Source organism: Musa acuminata, chromosome BXJ3-3 (assembly GCF_036884655.1).
Source record: "Musa acuminata AAA Group cultivar baxijiao chromosome BXJ3-3, Cavendish_Baxijiao_AAA, whole genome shotgun sequence".
Taxonomy (NCBI): domain Eukaryota; kingdom Viridiplantae; phylum Streptophyta; class Magnoliopsida; order Zingiberales; family Musaceae; genus Musa; species Musa acuminata.
In genome coordinates this window covers 9,435,465-9,458,386 of record NC_088351.1, presented here as the reverse complement: position 1 = coordinate 9,458,386, position 22,922 = coordinate 9,435,465, and the positions used below count along the sequence as shown (strand labels likewise).

The following is a 22,922-nucleotide window of genomic DNA, read 5'->3' as shown; positions in this document are numbered from 1 at the left end:
CCATGGCTTCGCCGCCCAGCCGACCGCATCTAATTCCCCCAACCAACTCAAAACTACTGTTGGTGCAAGCAAAACAACCGCTTGAGCCATCAGTTTCTTTTTTGGTGAGGGCTTCTCGGACCAGTTTATATGGAATTTCGTGGTTGAACACCTGTGATGTTAGGAAAGGTGGCAGGCGGGCACAATAATGGTGATGGGAGAGTTCTCTTTTATTCCGGCAACTGTTACTCGAGGGAACAAATTGATGACTTTAATGATTAGAGAGGAATCGTTAACTAAAGCTACTTAGGACCACCACTTTCTGTTTGGAGAAGAACAATACCACATCATCGTAGTAGTTGTGCTAAGTGATGATATCTTTCGAATGGTGCGGAGCCGCAAAGCCTTCGATGGCAAACAAAGAACCCGAGGATGTTTAACTGAATCAGATAGATGACCTGCTGAGAACATACGGAAATGAAAGAGATGAAAAGGAATCAGAAAGAAAGGGAGAGAGAAGAGGAAAAGAAGAAAAATCGCATAGAAAAAAAAAACAAATGTATAAAGTTTTTTGCTAATGCATATTAAAACCATGATACAACCGACATCCATGCCATGAAGTTTCTGATACCCGTGTGAGACGCGCACCGAAATGTCGACCCTTTGTATTGCAACGGTTGGCAGCATGAGGTCTCATCGGGGCTAACGATGTCATATCAATTAAATCCACTCATGACAACCAAACCATATACAGAAAAGATCCATCAACATAACTCAGAGATTCTTGCAATGCAGCAACTACATTGGACGAGAAGGCCGTTGTTCCAGAGGATGCAATATCTCAACTTGTAACCAGACAGTGATTAAAGATTCTATATTTCACCTGCGACAATCAAATAAATAGACAATTCAAACTACGGGGACAAGGCACCGACGGCGGAACCAAACAAGGGAGACATGTTTTCCATTTCCTAAACCCCAAATAGGTACGACACTTAAACAATCTGATAGCACTAGCAGATGTGGAGTCCTAGGATAAGTATAAAAGCATCCTCAACTATTTGGGAGCAAAATAGTTGCCTTCTTATCTGATCAAACACAGTGAGAACGAGCTTTATAGTGTCTGTCCTTCCCAAAAGAAATGCACTCTTTCTAAATGTGCAAGCCATCCCGCTTGTCAGATGGAAGTCTCAACTGTTCTCGAGCTAGTCCGTGATGGCATACCAAATGGTGGTGAGTACATAGCTACAAAGGCTTATTTCTAGTCTTGCTCTCCCCCTTCTCTTTGTCACGTTTATTATACAGCCTTTCCAGCACTCGTTTTGCCTCACAGGAGGGGAAGTTGCTCAGATCATAATAGTGTGGAGCTATATCAATCAACCTGCAAGCATAAAAATCCAATCAAAATACCTAAAAATATTCGAATGGGTAATATCCCAATGAATGAGAGATGAAAATGAACTTTCACTGCAAAAAAGCAAGTCCACTTCCATAAAATAAAATAATGGTAACACAACTAAACTGGCTTGCCATCAAATTATATTACTCAAACTGGACTTTTTATGGCAAAGTTTTTGGCAAATGCACACTAATTAAAAGAAAAAACTATGAATTCATGACATTTCATAACTAGGTAATAACCCTGTCCTGAAGTAAAAGTTCATGACAAATTTCGTAACTAGGTAGACATTGACTACGAGAACACATGACTAGCTAAAGAAGTGCATATGGACTTACCACTCTCCTCGAATGTCTGTCACTGTGCGAATAAAGTTCCTACTGGTCAAGACATACTCATTGTAGATGACCCATTCCGGCTTATGATCCAGGCAGGTTGATGGATGGAGGTGAACAACCTAACAATTACAGCATGGGGCACATGAAGATATTCATAATGAGCATTCAAGAATTACTTAAAAAAGGCAGCATAAATACCTGATTGTCCTTCACCGTCAAATAGTGTCCGGTTCTCTCAAGATGAGCTACCTGCATGAAGTACCCTGCAAGCATCGCCTTCCTGATGTTAATGTAATAATCACGGCTGTTGAAGTCTGTACTGCATAGTTTCAGGTTGAATCTAGCCATGATCCGCACGAGCTGTTGTCTCACATTGTCAGCAGCCTTTAAAGTCCTTTGGTTAATAAAATTTTCATAACACCATGAAGAATCTTCACCTGTGACAACAACGTAAAAGTCAAATAAAAGGACTAGAATAATGGGCATTGAAAATGACAATAGCAAAGTGGAATATTATTCACTTACTATTTTGTTTATATGCATGATATACATTCAACAGTGTTAGGTGATCCCCATCGATGTGGCCAAACCGAGCTTTAGCTTCATCTGCAGCTTTCTGAGCCTCCCTAGGCCGGAGAAAGCAATTGGGTACTAGAAATAGAATTGGTTATCACAGATGAAGTCCACGGAAGGTCAGCATAAGCATGGAGTCGACACGAAACTGCTTCATAAGAAACTATTTGAGAAATTGAAACTATCTACAGTAAGTCCGAAAGACTGGTTAATAAGACCATGAGAGATTGATCATTAAATCCTAATGCCTGATCTACATAGAAACCAGTCACACCCAATAACAAACAATACAAGATAATCACAAAATCCTACATCTCTTAAATGCCAATACTTCAACCATGGACAAACAATTGAGCGAGAGCATGCAATTATAATGTCCCCAAACACAAGCAATGTTGATAACATCTTGTGAGCATTGGTGCTTGCAATTCAATGAAGTCCAGGAAATATGCACGGACAGACAATGCCATAAACACAAATAACTTTAACCATTCAACATAATTACCATAATACAGATCAAAATGCTTAGCATTAAGTCTTTGATGCTAAGAGTGCAAGTGCAAGAATTATAACCATACATGACAAGAATATACGCAAACCTTCAATATTAAATAACCAATAATAGAAAAAAATTATAACAAAATTGCAATTTTTAGCCTACCTGAGAGCATTGCAGATATTGACACGATCTCATTGGAACAATTGAACTCTGGACTCACAACCAACATCTTCGCCATCTGAGGATCCAGGGGAAACTCGCTCATAAGTTCACCTAACTTAGTCAAGTTGCCATCATCATCAAGAGCACCTAGGTAATTCAAGACCTCAAGTGCCCGCATCAATGTTTCAGGAGCAGGAGGATCCATAAAGTCAAAATGAACCAGATCATCAATCCCAAGTTTCTTCAAGGTAAGAACAGTATTTGCCAAATTAGACCGGAGAATTTCTGGATATGTTTGCTCTTGCAGGTCATTTTTAAAACTTCTCTCTGTGTAAAGTCTAAAACATTTTCCTGGTTGGGTTCTACCAGCACGTCCTGCTCTTTGATGCGCACTTGCCTTTGATATTGGAGAGACGAGCAAAGATTCCACCCGTATTCGTGGGTTGTACACCTTTTGTTTTGAGAAACCAGGGTCAATAACATAAACAATGCCATCGATGGTCAATGATGTTTCTGCAATGTTTGTCGACACCACAATTTTTCGTCCCGCCGGGCCACCTTCCTCCAGTGGCGCTGGTGCAGGTTCAAATATCTTCTGCTGCATGGCTGGGGGCAAAGTTGAATACAAAGGCACCACTTTCACAGGGCCAACTTGGTCACCCAAATTATTGATCTCCTTTGTTATTTTCCTACATGCATCTTCTATTTCTTCCTCTCCAGTGAGAAAAACAAGTATGTCACCTGAAGGTTCACACATGTGTATCTGTACAACAGTTCGAATGGCAGCTTCCAGGTAATCTCTTTCAGGCTCTTGTGTGTAGAAAATTTCCACCGGATGCAATCTACCAGGTACTTTCATTAAAGGGGCCCCACTAAAGTAACCCTGGAACTTCTCAGCCTCGAGCGTTGCACTCATTACCACTAGCTTCAAATCAGGTCTATTTCTCAGTACTTCTTTCAGCAGCCCAAACAAGACATCAGTTGCTAATGTTCGTTCATGAGCCTCATCAAGAATTATCACCTTATATCTCTCCAAAAGTGGATCAGCCATTGCTTCTCTTAAAAGCATACCATCAGTTAAGTACCTGGCATCAAAGTGACAAAGAAAAAAGGAGTCCATGAGTTAAAGTACCAATGCATGGGTCCAGGAGAATTAAAGGCATGACGTAGATGTGTTAAACTCTAACAAGTCACACTCAGGCTGTTGCGTTCCAAATGACAAATCAGATGGTGTTATATATATAACTGTAAAACTTCCTGCAACAATGTAAACACAGCAACAGATGCCACTTGCACAACAATCTACCATGATAGTCCATGACAACCTTGGCCTGGCACAAGACCTTAATCATTTAATGTGTTGATTTCTACATTATTAAGTGATAAGTTAACGAAAGTTACAAGTCTGACCAAGTTTGTAGAAAAGTATCATCATTGTGACTGAGACCCAGAAGCATTCAAGATGGACTTACTTCAAAATAGTCCTGTGACTGCTGCAATCTTCAAATCGGATGCTATAACCAACTTCTTCTCCTATTGTTACATCCATCTCCTCAGCAACTCGACGAGAAACAGACATTGCAGCGACTCTTCGAGGCTGAGTGCAAGCAACCATTGGGCGTTTGCCCAAGTCCTCACATTCCAAGACAAACTGGGGAATCTGTTCAATGACAATCACTATTTTAGTTAATGTGTTATTGAAAGCTATAACAAAATTGAAAAGAAATATTCATGCAATCTGAATTGAAATATTAAAAAGAATAAAAGAGATTGAAATCAGTGAAAAAGCATCAACAAGGAAACAACAGAAGTAGCAAAAGCATTCCAATGCGAATGTAATTACTAGGTGAATCTTTATTTGAAATTGAAGTACTAGATACCTGAACAAGAGAATAACCACAATAATTATAAGCAACACTAAATAAAACAAGAAAACGTATAATGATCAGCAGGCTATGAATTGAAAAAGCTTGATTACAGACACATGAAAAGGGAGCAAGAGGCACAGATGTCCGAATAATCCGAAAAGCAGAATGGAGTTGGATATGGTAGATGATATGTTTATTTGTTATACATCAGTATTCATACCCATTATTTGGTATCTAAAACTTCTAGGACATTTTCAAGATTGAAATTTTAGTTCCATACATATTTGGTATATCCAGTCTACTAAGAGAGACACCAATACCTAATGAATGGAGACAGGAAGAAGGTAACTTGTACATTTTATTATGCTTTTATCATCCTTCTTTTGTTCACACATTTGCTCTTAATCAATAAAACATTATTGATCACTCCTTTAAATAGGATATTCACATGGTTTTTCCGATGAATTGTTTCAAAACTAGTGGCAGAGTAATTATATGCATTCACCAAGAGAGCAGTAAGAACTAAGATGACCAAGTAAGCAATCAAGTTGATTTTTCTGACACGTAATCACAAAGAAATATCTCTTTACATACAAATAATATTATCTCAAAGAAGTGCTCTGTATTTGGTCATTTCCAATGCACAAAGTTTATAGAGACTAGTATGCTAGTAAAGGGGAAAAATGAATGCCAACAACAACGAATTACATTTCTTTCAGACAATAATGTATCACATAATTCCAATGCTTAACACTCATTAAAGGACCATCATCAAACAGTCAGATGAGTTTGATATACATTTCCAATATTTCATCCAAGTTATCTCTACACTCCACAACTTGAACTGACTATCCATTTCTTGGATGCACTTAAGACGTAACCCACAAATGCAATCATTTCTTGTCCAATCTTTCCTTGTAATACCAATACTTTTCATCAACCTTATCTATGCTTAAGGAAATTTTCACAAGTTATTTACTATATTTCTCAATGTTCCACATATAAAGCATCAGTGATCTTGTGGTTACTTATAAACTTCAGCCTTCGGAAAAGGAAAAAAAGATAGAAGAGCTTTTCACAGGAACCAAGAACTAACAACGGAATTTACAGCACTTAAAATCACGTTATTAGCACGAACATGACCTCTAATTAAAAACGCCGAAGGAGTATGTCTACCCAAGGGGTCCGAATAACAAACCTGAGTTGTTTTACCACTGCCGGTCTCTCCGACCAAGATCAGAGTCTGGTTGGCCTTCAATACGTGCAAGAACTCTTCTTTCTGCTGCCATACCGGGAGGGTCTTCCTCTTCTCCAGGATCTCGTGGTACCTCTGCGAGTAGGGCCGACCGCTCCAGCGGTTTACCCCCGGCGGAAGCGCCGCCGTCTTAGCGGATAAGGATCCGTTCGCCTTGCCCAGCTTCACGGACACGGAAGTGTCGTCCACCACGTCGAAGAGGCTCACCTTCCTCTTCCTTTCTGTCGACATCTCCAGCACCGGCTCCGCCAATCAAAACTTGGAGAAAGATCGAGCAAGATTCCGATCGCCTCCTCGAAGAAGGGGATTCGACCCCGAGATCGAGAAAGAGAGGGCGAAACAGAGATAGGGTTCCGTCGAAACCCTAGTTTTGAGGAGGCAGCAAGAACCGCCACATCGATCGAGTACCGTTATATAAGGGAGTGGGAGAGGCCTAGAAGCTTGTCAATTGACTAAAATACCCATGTCAATGTACGACACCAATTCACGAGAAGACCCCTATGCACTATTTGTATGGAAGCAATACGTTTTCTATCCGCCTACAACTTAGCCCGATTCCCTACCTTTTCTTTTATTGGTGCCTACGCATGGAGCCCAATTTGATCGAATCCAAATTCCTATTACGACCAAACACGGTTGAGGTGGCAACATTTGCACCACATACACCGTGCCCTTCTTCGTGGTCCGAAGGAAAAGTTTTAGTGATTCACTAAATATATACATTGGATATCCATTAATAAATTAATAACTTCACCGCTTTGACACTAACAATTGTTATTTTTTGATATCTCAGCTTACTATATCAACCCAAAACACCCCAATAAGCATTAACCTTTTATCCAGCATTAGTTTTTTTAACACAATTTTTTTCCAAAATAAAATAGTTAATTCATTACTTTATAAAACGAGTATAACTCAACGACAAGTGCACCCAAAAATAAATAAATAAATAACTAAAAAGCCACATGCCATCCTAAAATTTTATTTTTTAGTAAAATTAAAATAAATTTCAAATATGAGACCTAACACTCCTACAATAATGCATTAACCAATCGGATGTCTCAACAATTATTTTTAATCCATCAAAAGATTTATCCTTCATCATATTTATGATAATAAATTTTAAGAGAATATATTTATCTTTAAATCGTAGAATTCATACACCATTGCAGTTGACATCTATTCAGGTTTATAAAAGATTTCTTCATCTATGCCAAAGTTTCTACTGGACCTCAAAAAGGCACTATGAACAAGAGTAACGGATTAACAGATCAGAATCCAATGCTGTCTTAGAAATCAATACAAATGGCTCTAGATGTATATTCCTAATAACCAAAAAAGAAATCAGCACCAAAAAACTCATAACAGCTGATAGTGGAATGTCAAAGCAAACTTTTAGCAGTTGCATTCACATATACAGCCTGAAGCTGTTTTGTATATCACAAAAAGTATGAGCATTTGTAATTACATAAACAACTAAAATTCTTAAGCACATGTCCTCTAGAATGTGAATTCTACCAGAAATATCCTGACTTTAAAAAAGGCGATGACCTCTGTAAAGCAGACTAGTAAAATGTGCTCCCTAATTCCTCAACAAAAAACAATATATCTTGCATATGATATAGATTTCAGAAGGAAAATTAGAAACCTAGTAACAACGAAACGAAGAGCTCTCCGACGCATTAAGCTCATCTAGCACTAAAACCAAATCCACTGAAACAAATGTCAGTTGTTCCTGATGTATTTCGCGGTATGCCATCAACTACATGAACGTCTTCTGCTTGTCTACTTGATGTGGCATTATGCAACACATTTTCCATTTGTGCTATGATCTTGTCAAGTCCATGCTCAAGAACATCAAGGGCATCCTTGGAAACTGCACTTCTCAGTGTGACAGCAAGCGCTTTGCGGCAAACACGACTGTATCGCACTGTCAGAGATACTTGACTGCCAGAACCCCCTGTGGCTAGCTGTCCGCTAGATACTGAACCATCCTTTGCAAACCTAGTCCACCTCTTCAGTATATATTTGGATGGGAGCGAAAGGATATTGTTATTATTGAGAACCTTCAGCGCATGCATGCATAGGATGCCCATGGATTCAAACTTCCTACAGCTGCATGTGACAATAGTTTCAGTTGGGTTAAATTCAACTAATCCATTGCACCGCTTTTGGGGAATATAAACTCTGAAGGTGACTCGCATTCCATCTACACCAACAGGTTCACAAAGACAAGCAAGTTGGCTTTTATATTCATGTTCAAAATCCACATATATCGTCCTTGTATATGATTCTGCTGCTTCAATCAGCATAGGAATGTCAACAAATAAAACAGGCTTACTTTGTGTTGAATCATAATCTTCGAGAATTTCCTTCTCCCGTAGATGAATCAGTGACTTCAAGTACTGAATAATGAATTTGGTCAGAGACAACTTACGAACGAAATGATTTCCAAAGAGGTTGGTCATGTCCTCAGTCCATTGTCTTGTCATCATGGTAGCAGAAAATGAGTTCCCGAGGTAAACCGAACCCCATTTTTCTCGAACAGAGTACAGATCTTTGAACCATGAGACGTTTGCAAGGCCATAACTCGAGATCAAGCTATCCCATTCTTTATGAAAATCATCTTCTGAACCAACATCATAGATGAAATTCTCAAACTCCCGCTGGAAGTTGATATCTAAACATGGAAGATGTGTAGACACACTTTGAAGCAAATTCCATAGACAAAGCCGATGACATGTGTCTGGTAAAGCCGTAGCAATTGCCTCTGAAATTGCAGCACAATTATCAGTGAATATTGTTTTCGGCTGTCTTCCAGACATTGCTACTAAAAAAGTTCTAAACAGCCAAATGAACGATTCTAAAGTTTCATCTAATAATAATGCGGCCCCAAAGATAACAATTTGTTTATGATGGTTTGTGCCAATAAATGGTGCAAATGGTATATCATCACCACGAATGTGATAAGTTGTGTCAAATGAGATCGCATCACCAAAGTAAGTGTAATCTACTATTGACTGCATATCTGCCCAAAAGCAGTTGGTCAGTCGCTCCTTTTCATCAAGTTGTATAGCATAGAAAAATGATGGATCTTCTGATTGCTTAGTTCTTAGAAAGTCTAAAAGAAACTGTGTGTCTCCTGTTTCAAGATCTTTCAACCGTCTTGTGGTCAAACAATTGCTTTGATTTTTCAAGAGCAATCCTGCATCTTCTCCATAATCTGCTTCTGCCTGAATATCATTCTGAGTATATTTTGCTCCAAAGTAGATTCCCGACCTAGAAAAGTTTGAACGCTGAACAGGCAATTTCTTTCTGTGTGACCTTAACATGTGCGAATTACTTGGGGTTGCGAGTGGATGGTTATGTTCATCAATAAATCTATTAACAATCCATAAATTGTCATTGTTAACTTTAAACTCAATACGAGCCATACAGTTTGTTCTCTCTATTGGACGTGATTTTTTAGTCATACTCACAGGATGTTCTTTACGAGAACCTTCATTACTACATACATAGTGTCTATAACGTATGCGGCCATCACTTCTTCGAGAAAGATGATCTTTTCGGACACTAAAACCTTTTCTCTTAGCATACGAATTATAAAAATTGTATGCTTGATCTTCTGAATGGAAAATCATCCCGACTTTTGGATCTAACTCTGAGTTGACATTTACTCCTGAACCAAGTGAACCAGTTGTGCCAATGGTGCTTTCTACAGATCCATCCATAACCCAGGTAACTGACCCATCCATGGAATCAGTACTTTGTAAGCCAGAATTCTGTTGCTTGGAAGATGAAAAAACTTTGGTATATCATCATTTTTAAAATGTATATCTTTAATGTATAGAGTTCATCTACATCCTTCTTGATAAAAGCAATTTCTGTTAAAAAGAAACATCATAAGAACCTATCAACCAGCAAGTGTTTATAAACAGCATCTAAAAACTTGGGTTTGAGGTAAAGGATGTATGGCCTGTAACATTAAATAATCACTAAAAAGCTCAAGCAAATAATGTTGAGAGAACACGGTTGCCAATAATGACGAACATTATAAGCAAAGCTCCCCAGGACACCTGCTGCATAAACTGCAACATGAGCAATGAAGAATTGACATCATAAAGAAGCAATCAGCATAACTTGCAAGCCATCAGGCACAAACTAATCTGACCAAGAGAAGAAATTGGATGAGCAACTTTAGAAGATCACAAATGTTAGCAGTGCTATCCTAGTTTTTTTAGTATATCAGTTGGAAAAAGATAATATAAAACGTAGTCATACAATCTGACCCTTGACATGGAACCCCCTCTTTGGTGAGCATACTCAAAACTCAGACAAGTTTCCAGTGCGGACTCGCCTACTCATTTCAAGAATGATGCTAGTCATATTTTCCTTCCACTATATCTAATTATTGAAGTTTAAAACAGTTGTTAGACAGTGGCTATAGAACACAGATACAAGTGACTTTACATGTTTGTGACCATACTAGTTTTGTCGAATATGCCCTCCTTTGTAACCATTAATTGCACAGAAAAAGGCGAGTTCATAGCACTGACAAGTGGCTTCTTTGCTTAATTCTCAGATTAGCTGATAACTCTTCCGTTGATCGCTATTGCAACTAAGTCACTAAACTATGACAACAACATCTTTTTGTAAGAATCTTATGCTGTGTACATCATCAATTGGTATTTATAACTAAAAAGGGCATTCTTGTAGGTGAAGCTCTCAGCACAAATGTGAAATACGGAGGTTAGATGCACACATCGTTGCCCTATGCCAATAGAGAGGTTGTTTCTGGCTAGACATTGGTAAAAAAGAAAAATCCTTATTTTGAATAATCCCTTCACAGAAGTATTAACTATTTAACCTAATTTTGCAGGAACCAAAAGTAACATCGGAGCTGAAACGACTTCTGCAATGGCTTCCCGAACCATACCTTGCAAGAAAAAAGAATCACTAGCAACCAATCAAAGTCCACTAATATCGCAAGCTCACTAAATCACAATGGAGATGACAGAATATATAGCTCCCATTAGAGAGTAATTTCACGGATTGGTGAACACCAAGGTTTCTTTTGCTATAAATTTCATTCTTTCAGCAAATTTGACACCGAGCAGAGATGATTATTTATTCTTTCAGAAAAAGAAGGAAGAAAAAGGAAAACGAAACAAGAAGCAATTTTGCGCGTTGCGGCGCAGAGGGAATCCATGGACGAAAGAAACTGACCTGATTCACGCACACCTCAGCTCGAATCGAGATCCAGAGGGGGAGTTCTCGCTTCAAAGCCACCAAACTGGCGAAGAGAAACCCCAAACCCTCTCCGGGAAGAAGAATGTCCTCTCTCGGTTCGGTTCGGAGGCTCGTGCCGGGGGAGGGAATAGCACGTGTACGACACGTGATGTCGACTAAACCGTGATCCGCTACTATGCGGCGCACGGATTTCACCGCTTGAGATCTGCGAACATCGATCTTTAAGAGTCGTGTAATTATTTGATCGAAGCTTTGAGTTGGTCTGGACGAACCCGACTCACCCAGATTATTGGGCCGGGCTGGGTTGGTTTTTTGGAAGTTGGGTTGGGATTCAATTCAAATGGCAAGGAAAGGGTAAAATTGTCCATATATTTGATTTTGTTGTTTTTTTTTTTTCTCTCTCTCTCTCCTCGCTCCTCTCTCCTCTGTCCTCTCTCTCTCTCTCTCTCTCTCTCTGTCTTTCTCTCCATCGAAGAAACGGCTCGATTTAGAGTATGCGAACCTTCACCCCATCGACAGTGATGGCGAAGGTGGAGGCTGGCGACGGTATGTGCGACCAAGATCCACAGAAGGGGAACCGGTTGGAGGAAAGAACCATAAACGTGCGTGATGATTCCACGATAGACCAAGGTTTCCGTTCCTTTCTCATTTCCTCATGCGTACTTGATTTCTTGAACGGGGTTTGTAATATGTTGTTTCTTGGGATTATTCGGCGGTGTCAGCCGCGAAGACGGGGGTAATCAGGGGGAAAAAGCACAAGCTGAAGTGGATGAGCCGGCCCATGGTGTTGCCGGAGACCATCCTCGAGTTCCTCGACGAAGACCTCAGAGAGAACGCCATCAGATATCTTAGTAATTTCTTGGTCGAGGCGAGTGGTTCTTGCTCACCGTCTTGAACGTTCCCTGTTGGTCTTTCTAATAATTGGATTGTTTTGTTTCCGGAAGCTAGGTATTGCCGCTTGGTACTAATTAATTATTTTTTCATGTTTTTGTCTTCTCTTTTACTTGCCTTTTAGTCAGTATTTCAACTCTGAAGACGTATTGGCATTCAGCTTTATTCTTTTTATTTGGGTTTTTGTTGTTGTTAGTACCCATATTTACATGCAATCTTTCTTTTTCAACGCCACATTGTCACCATGTAAGTAGGCTTTTGGTGAAGCTTTTGGTTTCAATTGTTCACTATTCTTTTTATTTGGGTTTTTGTTGTTGTTAGTACCCATATTTACATGCAATCTTTCTTTTTCAACGCCACATTGTCACCATGTAAGTAGGCTTTTGGTGAAGCTTTTGGTTTCAATTGTTCACTATTCTTTTTATTTGGGTTTTTGTTGTTGTTAGTACCCATATTTACATGCAATCTTTCTTTTTCAACGCCACATTGTCACCATGTAAGTAGGCTTTTGGTGAAGCTTTTGGTTTCAATTGTTCACTATTCTTGAAAATTGGCATTATATTTGATATTGTTTTCATCCCTTTTCTACTTGGGTTTGTTTTGTTTGTTATTTATATAGTTTAAAATTTCCATTTGCTGGTTTGGTCTGAGTCATGGTTTTCATCTTTGTCATGGATTCCTAAATTCTTGCATTTCAGTGTTCTTGGAGTACCGTTATTAATAGTTGCTGATTTTTGAGCTTGTGATTTCTTTCCAACTAATAAACAGCATATAAAGTTTTTTGGGTTTTGCTTAGTGTCTTCTTTTAAAAAGAAAGACGGGAAATGATTTTGCCCTCTTTCTGCACATCATTTGGTTCAGGACACGTCAAAAAATGTTTAATGAAAATAAATTCTAAGCTTACCAACAAAACCATCTCTAAAGGAGACAATTCTCTGAACTATCTCACAGAAAATACAAGCATTTATACAAAAGACAACATTATAAAGAAAAACTCCCAAAAGACTGGTCTGAAAATTTTTTTATCAGCTCTTCATCATGTGAATAACGCAAGGGAGAACATTGGAGATCAACATCAAAATGAATCTTCAAAATAAAAAAAAAAATCAATATGAATAGGATGCAAAGAAGAACATTTTTGGATAAATGGACAACTGGTTCACATTTTTGTCGGACTAGGTTATACCTGTCCATGATAAAAGTTGAATTTGATCAAATTTTGTAATTCAACAAAATTTTCTCTTATTATCAGAAAATCTTTGCTTATCTTCTTCATCGTATGGTCTACATAAAAGGCCCCTTGAAGGCATCCTAACTATCTTTTCCTTGATATAATACTTAGCTGATGCATGTTTTCCTTGGAAATGCATCTCATTATTTTAACAGCTTCTGAAACTTTTTGGTCATAGGACAAAAAAGAAACAAATTTTTAACACTCTCTGGTTTCTGTCTAAAACAAATTTTTAAATCTGGTTTCTAACTAAATTGTTTTTACTTGTAATGGATCTATTAACTATATCCTGGCAAATGACAAACTTGCAAAGTAGTACAGCAGTTCTGAATTTAAGGTCATGCCTCCATGATTTAAAAATCTATACAAATAATTCACTAAAAATAACCGCTCATCAACGAGCTCTCAGGTGACCTGACAATGCCATAGCAATTCCATAAGCTGATCAAAATCATTCTCCAAACTCCCATGAATTTTCCTGCTGAAACCAGTCCTCCATCGATTTCCAATTGATTCGACTTTAAATTCTGATCTCAGTCTATTTTAAACATGTTTTGAATTAAAGTGCTCAAAGAACTATGTGCACTCCATATATCCTGCAAGAAACCAACTCATTCTGCAATTCACACTCTAAATTTCAACCTACATTTGCAATGAAGTTTTCTAAAACTAGGTTAAAAGAACACACTTATCGAGCTATGTAATATTTCTTCAGAATCATTAGCACACATAAAATTCTCTCTTTCTTTCAGTGCTTTAGTATCTTGCATAATACCATTTTCATGATCTTTTACTTTGTTTATTCAGAATAATCTGTAATATCTTTAGTTAAGCAGGCTCATCTTTTTTTCTCATGCCTTTAAGAAAGATCAGCATCTTTGTCTTCACCCATGCTAGCTTGATGTTTCGTTTTATCCTTTAGTCTGCTTGGTCTCTAGTAATTTTCCAAAAGTAAGTCTGCATTGGTGATGTCTACCTATTTCTTTGTTTGTTTACTTCGAAAGGCAAAGGGAATGGATCATTACTGGGTTTTAATGGATTTCCTAAAGCTTTAGGCATTGTTGCTTTTGATGGCTTTCAATTGGTTAAATCTTAAGTGCTTCCTGATATTGCCATTTAAAAACTGACCTTTGGTTTTTATTATTCAGTATTCTTGATGTCTGCATTTTGAACTTTCATTGAGCTTGGTTGTTTCTTTCTGTTGAACTTTTTCTTTATTTTTTGGTTTGCCCACACAATTCAAATTGCATGTGATAAAGGGATGCTTTGGTCGCTTTAAATCTATTCTTCTTGTATTTTTCATTCACCATTATGTTTAATTCTCTGGTGTCATTTGGCTTGCTCTTCTGATGGTTATAAAAAGGAATATCAATATTTTTTTTTTTCAGCACTGACTGGAATTTTATGAAGATGGTTTAAATTCTCTCAATTTACCAGAAGCCAATGACTTGTTACCTTTTCTATATCAGAAAAGGGAAGAGGATTTGGATAATTACTTCCGGACTGGATATATGGTGTTTAATTCCTGTGGTACACTGTGCATATTACTACAGGTTGTTTATTTCTAGGTTATGTGTTTGTTGCAAGTGCTTTGAATTACATCATAGTATAATGCTACAAATCTTGGGTCTTATGGAACAGGAAATTGTAGGTTTTTACAAGAAGATGGAAGATGAAAAACTCGATTCAAGAAGCATAAAGCGTCTTATTAATGTTCTCACTCTTTTCCAGGTCAGATTTCCTGCCCCCGTGATAGATTATTTTTCTGTTGCCTCAAATTTATTGCAGTTATTGAGCAGATTTTGCTCTTTGCAGAGTGTTGCTGCTAACAACGAAACCAGGCAAAGATTTATAGATGGTAAACCTTTGGTCCGTTGTACAAAATAAAATAATGGGCTCTGCATTTTACATTAATTATTGCTATCATCCAGATTCCAAACTGGATAAGTGGATAACGTATCCCATTTGGATGGTGAACACTTGAATTTAATGAATTGCTATTGAAGACTTGTGAACTGTTATTTTCTTATATTCTATCTTTCTTTTACCATCTCTGCATCATAAAATCATCAATTTGGACTATTTTGTGATCAACCTTCTAATTCCTTTTTTTCCAATGAGATAAATAATTTTGTATCATCATTTCAGTAAATACATCTTTAATTTTATGCAAGCATATATTCATCCTTATGGGAAATGGCTACTACAGTTCTTTATCTTTTGCCAAAAATATCAAAGTTTGTTAGTTGAAGATGGCAACTATTTCATGCAAAAAATTGTGATCCTTGAAATTTCAAGTATTTGTGGCTTATCTGCTAAATTTAAGCTTCAAGTAATTTTCAGGTTCAACTATGAGAACTTGTTGGCTTTCAGTTTATAATAATTTAACAGACTTCAACAGTTTCCTGATTTATCTTGAACCTATCACAAATGACAACATTAATCCTGCAGTCTTTTGGTTGATTTTCTACTTGCTGTTACATGTACATTTTGCCCCCTTCCCACCCCCCCAACTTTTTATTTTCTTTTTTTTTTAGTGCAGAAACATTTCTGGAACTCAATTATAACCAAATATGTTCTTTATCTACTTGTTCCAGCCTGTGGTCCAAACTTTTTGGTACCCTTGATACTTTTTAAGAGCACAAATGAGGTGTTTGAAGATGTCCGTACGATTGCTCTTTCAGTGTTTGGAATCTTGTGCCAGGTCCTTCATTTTTTAATTATCTGTGCAACACATTAGTAATGGTACAATAGCCTGAACAAAATTTTGTTTGAAGGGTAGAGAATCGAGGATTATAAAGTGGGCTATTGAGAACGACATAATAGAAGTATGTCATTGCATTTTGGAGAATGGAAGTGAGCTTAGTAAAGTGGTATGCCCCTTATAATAATTCTGCATTTTCGGCTAATTTTTCTTTTTATGTCCTATAGATTATGCTTCATTGTTCTGCACCTTCACTCTATCCTTTGGTTTCCTGCCAACGAAGATCATCTAGTTTTTCTCATTTGTTTAATATGTTGTTTATCTAAATGTAAGAAGTGACTATTAAATGAGAATATAAGAATTTAAAATATTTTTTCAGCAATAATAATTGATGAGACAATTGTCTGTTATATAGGCTACATATATCGAGTCATATGGCTTCTGATTTGCACATAACCCTCAAGTTAGAATGAAGCATTCTCCAGCTAGAAAGCAATTCAACTCATAATTTTCTTCATGAGTATCTGAAGACATTATTAATTTAGCACAACTTTAAGTTTCTTATGCCATCAACAGAAACAAATGTAATGTTATGGCATAGATACAAAATTGATGTTCATAAATAGATTCTAATATATCAAATATCCATCAGTATTTATCTACTATTTGTACATTTAGATAATTTGTATGATACATTTTTGCATGTATCCCCTTTTTATTTGTACATATCATATCTAGTTTGTAAATATGCATAAATACCCGTATGATGTTCACTGGCATATCTATTAGGCAATCCTTAATTTCGTTTATTCTTGTTCTTTTCATAATTCTTCAACTGCGAGTCCGCATAACACTTGTGGTTAAATGTAAACTATGAAAAGAAGGAACTCTTTGTGAAGTTTCAGGAAAAACTGGAAATATTTTACATGTTGCAGATCTTGGAAAAAATTGCTGCATGTTTAGTCACAATGATCTTGTAGGATTGTCTCTTGGGTGTTATCAAATTCTCCCAGAAGGATGCAAAAACTGTTCCATTCTTGCTATGCCATTTACTTATTTGTAGTTTGAGTTTGACTTTTACTTCTATGAAGCTGCTTGACCTTTTGTATTGTTTTCCATTGGAAAAGACTGTTTTGAGTAACCAATTCTCTTTCATCTTTTTTATGGGTGTTCTGAAGAGAACATAGTCTGGTCATAACATTTTTGGTCGTAGACTTTTTGTGGAAAAATATAAGGTCTCAAACTAAACTAAATGCAGATAGCAATGCACATCCTTGAAGCCATACTTCATGACAACTCTGGTATATCTTATATTTGTGATCCCACATGCACACATGTCCTCGATGGACTGATTCGGACATGGAACGGGCTGGTACATCCAATAACTAGTTTTTATCCACGCATATAATCATAGTCTTGATCCTTCATTTTATTCTAAAAATATCTTCTTGCTAATTTTTATCCTCTTTATGAAACAAGGTCAATCTTTTAGCAGTTGACCAAGACTTTTCTCCTCGCCTACTGTTCCACTCCATAAGATGCTACATTATTCTCTGCAGACATGACAAGTAAACTGCTCTGGAATGTAAATTCGGTATACTGATTGCTAGATCCAGCCTTTTCTGATAAGTATTTGTTTCAGGGGATATGATGCCGTTAAGAACAACCTTCCAGAGGCTATTGCAAATGGCTCCTTCCATGAGATGACTGAGGTATCCTGCTTTGAGATAGAATGTGTTAGTCATAAGAAATATGTTTCGTTGGTCCTGAACCAAAAATCTATTTTCCATGAAACTGCAGAAGTACCCAATGATCAGGGAATTGTTGCATCAGCTTCTTCTCAACGTTGGTAAGGAGGCAGAAGTCCATCTTTCAGAAAAGTGGTGATCACACATCAGAGGAGGAAACAGTGAGAACTTACATTATGCATGTGGATTGATTCTTTCACCGAAGAGTCAGGTTCTCTGCTTAGCAATCCCTTGAATGATGCAAGCAGGATTATAGTCGTAAATGAAGTATAGCCTTCTGTATATTCTTTATGTTCTATCAGCTCCTGTCTGTGGAGCATCATAGGAGCAGATCAGTAGTACACCGGCAGTGATGGTTAGGAGCCTACTGAGAGAAGATGTTTTGAATTGCCCAGATAAAATCCAAACTTCTCTTTGAGATGCGGAGACACAGGTGATGTGATTCATGCATGCTTTTTTCTCGTGCCCCACATACAAAGCGAGTGTGAGAATCAATGAATGTATGGTCCCTAAACCACAATAAGAAGGTGGGTTCTTTCCGGGAGGCGCTCGACCAATGGTTTTATAGTTAAACTATCTTGGGCTCCTTCCTAAATCCATTTTGCAGGGAAGAAGATGACAAAAACTCCTCCTCGTAGCAATACAAGGGAGCGGCGACAAACGAACACCCGAACCATGTGACCTTAGATATCAACTTTACGCGAGTTTGACCACCATATCCAATAGGTAAATAGGTCGTACAAACTTGATTCAACAACTAAAGAAGATCAGATGACAATTCAAGACCTGAAACAGAAGTTATCAAACACTAACCGGGCTTCTCCAGTCCCTAAAATATCATGCAAAAGAATATTCTATGGTCGTTGGAGGAAGATTGTTTTTGAAGTAATCATTCTCGGGTTTACGAGTGACGGACATCACACCGTGTTATACGCGACGGAGGAAATAACCCATCATTATCATAGAAGCGGGAAGCAGACAGATCCGCCTGGGCGAACAGTGGCCAACAAGTGAGTCGCCCCGCTTTCCTTCTCGCCCGTGGACGCTAACCCTAGTCCTCGTCATCTACCTGGTTATCCTCGATTCTGCGACGCCAGCTTTTACGTCGGCCGCTCCGAGGATCCCAGTTTCACCTATGTCCTCCTCTCGCCCTTCGGTGTCCGTCTTCGGGTTCTGTTTCGCTTCTGGGTGAGCATATCTTGTCCTCTGAACCAAGATTCCTTTTAATTTCCTCCTCCTCGGTGTTAGAATCCCTCGTCTGTTTGATCGGTGGACCAAAGTCGGTTCCTTTTGCGTGGATTTCCTTTTACTTGCAATTTTTCTCCGGTTTTCTCCCTTGGGCTTATGTTCACGGTTGTTGATTTTCCAGATTTAATCTTCTTTTGCTTGGTTTACGATCAGTGATTTTTAGTACCTGCGTGTTCCAGTCTTTGTTCCGTTGGTTTTTCTTTGTTTTAATGCGAATTTTGGAAGTCGTATTGATTTCTTTTTGTACTAGGGTTTTGTTGCTCGCTATGTTTCTTTTTTGGTTTTAATCGCGTAATGCTATTGGTTTCTAATTTCACTGTACTTCTGTCTTCTTTGGTGTTAGTTTTTAGAATCCACTAGATGATTGAACTCATTTTAATATGCGTCTTCTGCTTCTTTACCTCCTTTTTGTTGGGAATGTGATTACCAGATAGGAAGACAAAAGGACGTAGTACTTTGATCGGTTAAAGTTGGCATCTTTCTTATGGAGGGCTTGGGAGGCCTGGGATTCGGTGGTTCGAATTCTGTGATGAAGAAGCCGAGGAGTGCTACCTTGAGGCGGCCTCGGCTTGAGGCACAGCTGGTTTCAGAATCTTATGATAATTTGAGGAGGCTCTCTCTTGTTGATGATGGATGCAGCGAATCCAGCACCAGAAGGAAAGAATATTATCTCAACAACCCTCCTCCAAAGAGTTCATCTGTCAATATAGCTTCTTCAAAGAAGATCAAGCAAAGTGATAAGATGTTTCGAGGGGTTGATGGGATGCATTATGGCAGTTCACGAGGTGGACATGGCTTTGACTCGAAACGCCGCAGTAAAGGTGTCCTGGCCCCAGCGAAGTGGAGAAGCACAGACAAGGTTAAAGAAGATACTGAGGAGCGATCAAAATCCCTGGATGCCAATGTAGGAAAGAGTGATGTGAGTTATAATTTGCAGCAGCCAGAAGCGGTTTCTAATGTGATGGCTGGAAACAAGCCAAGGAAGGTGAAGCTCAAGGTTGGTGGAGTTACACACACAATAATTGAGACAGATGAAGGTGGATCTTCTTCTGCAAAACATCCACGTTTCTTGGATGCATCTCACCATCGTCTCAAGCTTATTGACCCGGTAGTATGCTGCCACAGAGACATATTTTAATATTTGCTCATCATGGAACAATAACTCTGAAAATAGAAACTTAGCCATAAGTTAATAAACTGCCTACTACAATAATAGTGTATGATCAATAATGTTGATTCAAATATGTTAGAGATGTTTGCCTGGTAATTTAGTAAAATATGCTGTGCTAGTAAATTCTTAAGATGTCTTATCATTCAGGTCTGAGCTTTATCTGTGTTGTATGGCCTTTATGTTGATACTCATTCGAAGAACTGTGGACTGTAGTGGCATTGTGATTTACTTCTGTTCTCAGTTTCAGAGTTACTCTGATGGTCAATCTCTACCGGAGATGGGGAATGGCTCACAAGGAGATCAGAGGAAGGAATCCAGTGGATCGAGCGTTTCTCATGGGATGAAGGAGGATTCTACGGGAACAGTGGCTGAAGAAAGCTTAGTTGGAAAGCAAGCAGACAAGTTTCATATGAGTGCCTCTTTTGAGCCCACTCGTAAGAGTAAAAGGGTCCCAAAGAGGCGAATGTTTGATAATGAGGAGGAAGATGATGAGATTCGTTACCTTGAAAAAGTTAAAACTTCTAAGGCTTCTGCAGTTGATTCTGCGGAAATTGAGGATAACAGCGAGAACAGTGTCAAGAAAAGGAAAATATCCAAGCTTCCTAGCAACAGAAATACTGTTAATGAGATGGATGAAGACTATGTTGTTTCTCAATCAATCAAAGAGAATACTAGGAACTTAAGACCAGGAGGAAAGGAAGATGATGATACAGACTATGTTGAAGAGGAAGAACCTGGTTCTGATGGTGAGCCTGAGATCAAGAGAAGAAAACAGAAGGAATCTAGTGGCTTACAAGCTGATATTAAGACTGAGCCTCTTACTACACGTCAACGGGCACTTCAATCAGGAAAAGGAGGCAGTGGTGAAAGTTTCATCGAGTTCCCAAATGGGCTACCATCTGCACCCTCTAGAAGTAAAGCCTGATATCACTGTCAATACTCTTAACAGAATAGCTTGTAAGAAACTTTCTCATGTTTCCTTCCTTGTATAATGATTCAAGAACAAAGGGAGACGTTATCTGAAGTGGAGATACAAGCAAAGAGAGCAGAGGCTGCTCAAAGACGGAAAATGCAAGTAGAGAAGCAAGCTAGAGAATCTGAGGTTTGTCTATTTTTCCTTTTTTGGATGTAACTTGGCATTACTATTATCAGGGAATTGCCTAATTGAATATAACTTCACAGGCTGAGGCAATAAGGAAAATATTAGGTCAAGGTTCTGACAAGAAAAAAGAAGAAAAGAAGCAGAAAGAACTCGAAGAGAAGGTACTGATCCCAAACTTCAGTGATGCTCTAAATGTACTCCAATTGATTGTTTTTTTTTCCTTATTTTTCTCTGAAGGCAAAGTTGGCTAAGTCACAACCTTTAAGTCCGAGCACCATTAGATGGGTCAGGGGACCCTTTGGCACAGTTGTTACTTTTGCTGATGATGTAGCCCTTCCAAGTATATTTGACTCCAAGCCTTGCAGGTGAGATGTCAATTTCTAATTTAAACTTGGGAGGTAACAGGTTCACAGCATGAGGCTTAAAAATTGGTAATGTTTCATAGATATCTTATGTTTGTGCATTGCTCATGTGTTTTCACCCTTTGGTTAATTTTGCTTTATGGCATCTTACATTCTGTTTATGTAACTAACTTTTGCCTGCATGCTTATTATTGATATTCTTTCTGGATTAACCTTGATTCAGTTACCCTCTTCCACGAGAGAAATGTGCTGCCCCATCGTGTACAAATGCATACAGGTATCGGGACTCCAAGACTAAGCTTCCCTTATGCAGTCTACAATGCTATAGGGCAAGTTCAAGGAAGATGTGAGCTATCAGTAACTAGTTGATATTTCCGATTGCGATGTATATATGCAACTACTACAGTAACTTGATCTTTCCTCAATCTTAAAATATAAAGAGACGGCGATTCTAAAGAAGTATTTTACCTGATTTAATGACCTTTTTTAGCCAATAACTCAAATTTTCTATAGTGATGGTCTTACTCCTTCATGAGTGGTTGATGCACATCAATATGTAATTTCCTCATGGAAGTCACTAAGGTCAATTTTTTTCCCAGCATTTACATGGTAATTCTTAGAGAGTGGTTATTCCTAGTTTGCTTATATTCTTCAGTTTTCAGTTTTGCTGTTATATTGGTTGATGGTCTTACTCCTTCATGATTGGTTGATGCACATCAATATGTAATTTACTCATGGAAGTCACTAAGATCAACTTTTTTCCCAGCATTTACATGGTAATTCTTAGAGAGTGGTTATTCCTAGTTTGCTTATATTCTTCAGTTTTCAGTTTTGCTGTTATATTGGTTGATGGTCTTATTCGTTCATGATTGGTTGATGCACATCAATATGTAATTTACTCATGGAAGTCACTAAGATCAATTTTTTTCCCAGCATTTACATGGTAATTCTTAGAGAGTGGTTATTCCTAGTTTGCTTATATTATTCAGTTTTCAGTTTTGCCGTTATATTGGTGCTTTTCTTTGGGCATGTTACAAACTTCTGTGGATTGCCATGTTAAAACTCTTCTTCGTTTGCTCCATTCATATTTGTTGCTTCAAAAATTATAGTCGGCTCATATATCTTGCTGTTGCAATCAAGTG

At 38.1% G+C, this 22,922-nt stretch overlaps 4 protein-coding genes across 7 annotated transcripts; 2 read left to right on the top strand and 2 right to left on the bottom strand.

Annotated features, from left to right (window-relative positions):
• Positions 1-728: 728 nt before the first annotated feature.
• Positions 729-6,477, bottom strand: LOC103978015 (probable pre-mRNA-splicing factor ATP-dependent RNA helicase DEAH2). Of its 3 annotated transcripts, XM_009393713.3 has the most exons (7): positions 6,017-6,474; positions 4,423-4,610; positions 2,951-4,035; positions 2,242-2,367; positions 1,915-2,153; positions 1,717-1,835; positions 729-1,360 (listed from the first exon to the last, which is right to left on the bottom strand). In XM_009393713.3, the coding sequence occupies exons 1-7, from the start codon at positions 6,302-6,304 to the stop codon at positions 1,225-1,227; spliced, it is 2,181 nt and encodes a 726-aa protein (XP_009391988.2). In that variant the 5' UTR covers positions 6,305-6,474; the 3' UTR covers positions 729-1,224. The 3 variants fall into 3 exon arrangements, 2 of the variants coding, with proteins under 2 accessions (XP_009391988.2, XP_018679353.2); XM_018823808.2 differs by lacking the exon at positions 2,242-2,367 and having other exon boundaries at positions 6,017-6,476; XR_010495058.1 differs by lacking the exons at positions 729-1,360; positions 1,717-1,835 and having other exon boundaries at positions 2,014-2,153; positions 2,242-2,437; positions 6,017-6,477.
• Positions 6,478-7,448: 971 nt separating this feature from the next.
• LOC135634049 (protein FAR1-RELATED SEQUENCE 5-like) lies at positions 7,449-11,457 on the bottom strand. Its single transcript, XM_065144189.1, has 2 exons — positions 11,300-11,457; positions 7,449-9,957 (listed from the first exon to the last, which is right to left on the bottom strand). Exon 2 carries the CDS (start codon positions 9,826-9,828, stop codon positions 7,762-7,764), a length of 2,067 nt encoding a protein of 688 aa, XP_065000261.1. The 5' UTR covers positions 9,829-9,957; positions 11,300-11,457; the 3' UTR covers positions 7,449-7,761.
• A 269-nt stretch (positions 11,458-11,726) lies between these two features.
• On the top strand, positions 11,727-18,327 carry LOC103978013 (uncharacterized). Of its 2 annotated transcripts, XM_009393710.3 has the most exons (11): positions 11,728-11,953; positions 12,046-12,191; positions 14,915-14,998; positions 15,087-15,176; positions 15,261-15,303; positions 16,043-16,149; positions 16,223-16,318; positions 17,408-17,521; positions 17,629-17,717; positions 17,792-17,861; positions 17,950-18,327. In XM_009393710.3, exons 1-11 carry the CDS (start codon positions 11,818-11,820, stop codon positions 18,034-18,036), a joined length of 1,062 nt encoding a protein of 353 aa, XP_009391985.2. In that variant the 5' UTR covers positions 11,728-11,817; the 3' UTR covers positions 18,037-18,327. The 2 variants fall into 2 exon arrangements, with proteins under 2 accessions (XP_018678673.2, XP_009391985.2); XM_018823128.2 differs by lacking the exon at positions 17,408-17,521 and having other exon boundaries at positions 11,727-11,953.
• Positions 18,328-18,836: 509 nt separating this feature from the next.
• Positions 18,837-22,260, top strand: LOC103978012 (uncharacterized). Its single transcript, XM_018823668.2, has 7 exons — positions 18,837-19,085; positions 19,576-20,253; positions 20,558-21,230; positions 21,318-21,418; positions 21,499-21,579; positions 21,656-21,783; positions 22,004-22,260. The coding sequence occupies exons 2-7, from the start codon at positions 19,630-19,632 to the stop codon at positions 22,128-22,130; spliced, it is 1,734 nt and encodes a 577-aa protein (XP_018679213.2). The 5' UTR covers positions 18,837-19,085; positions 19,576-19,629; the 3' UTR covers positions 22,131-22,260.
• Positions 22,261-22,922: the final 662 nt, after the last annotated feature.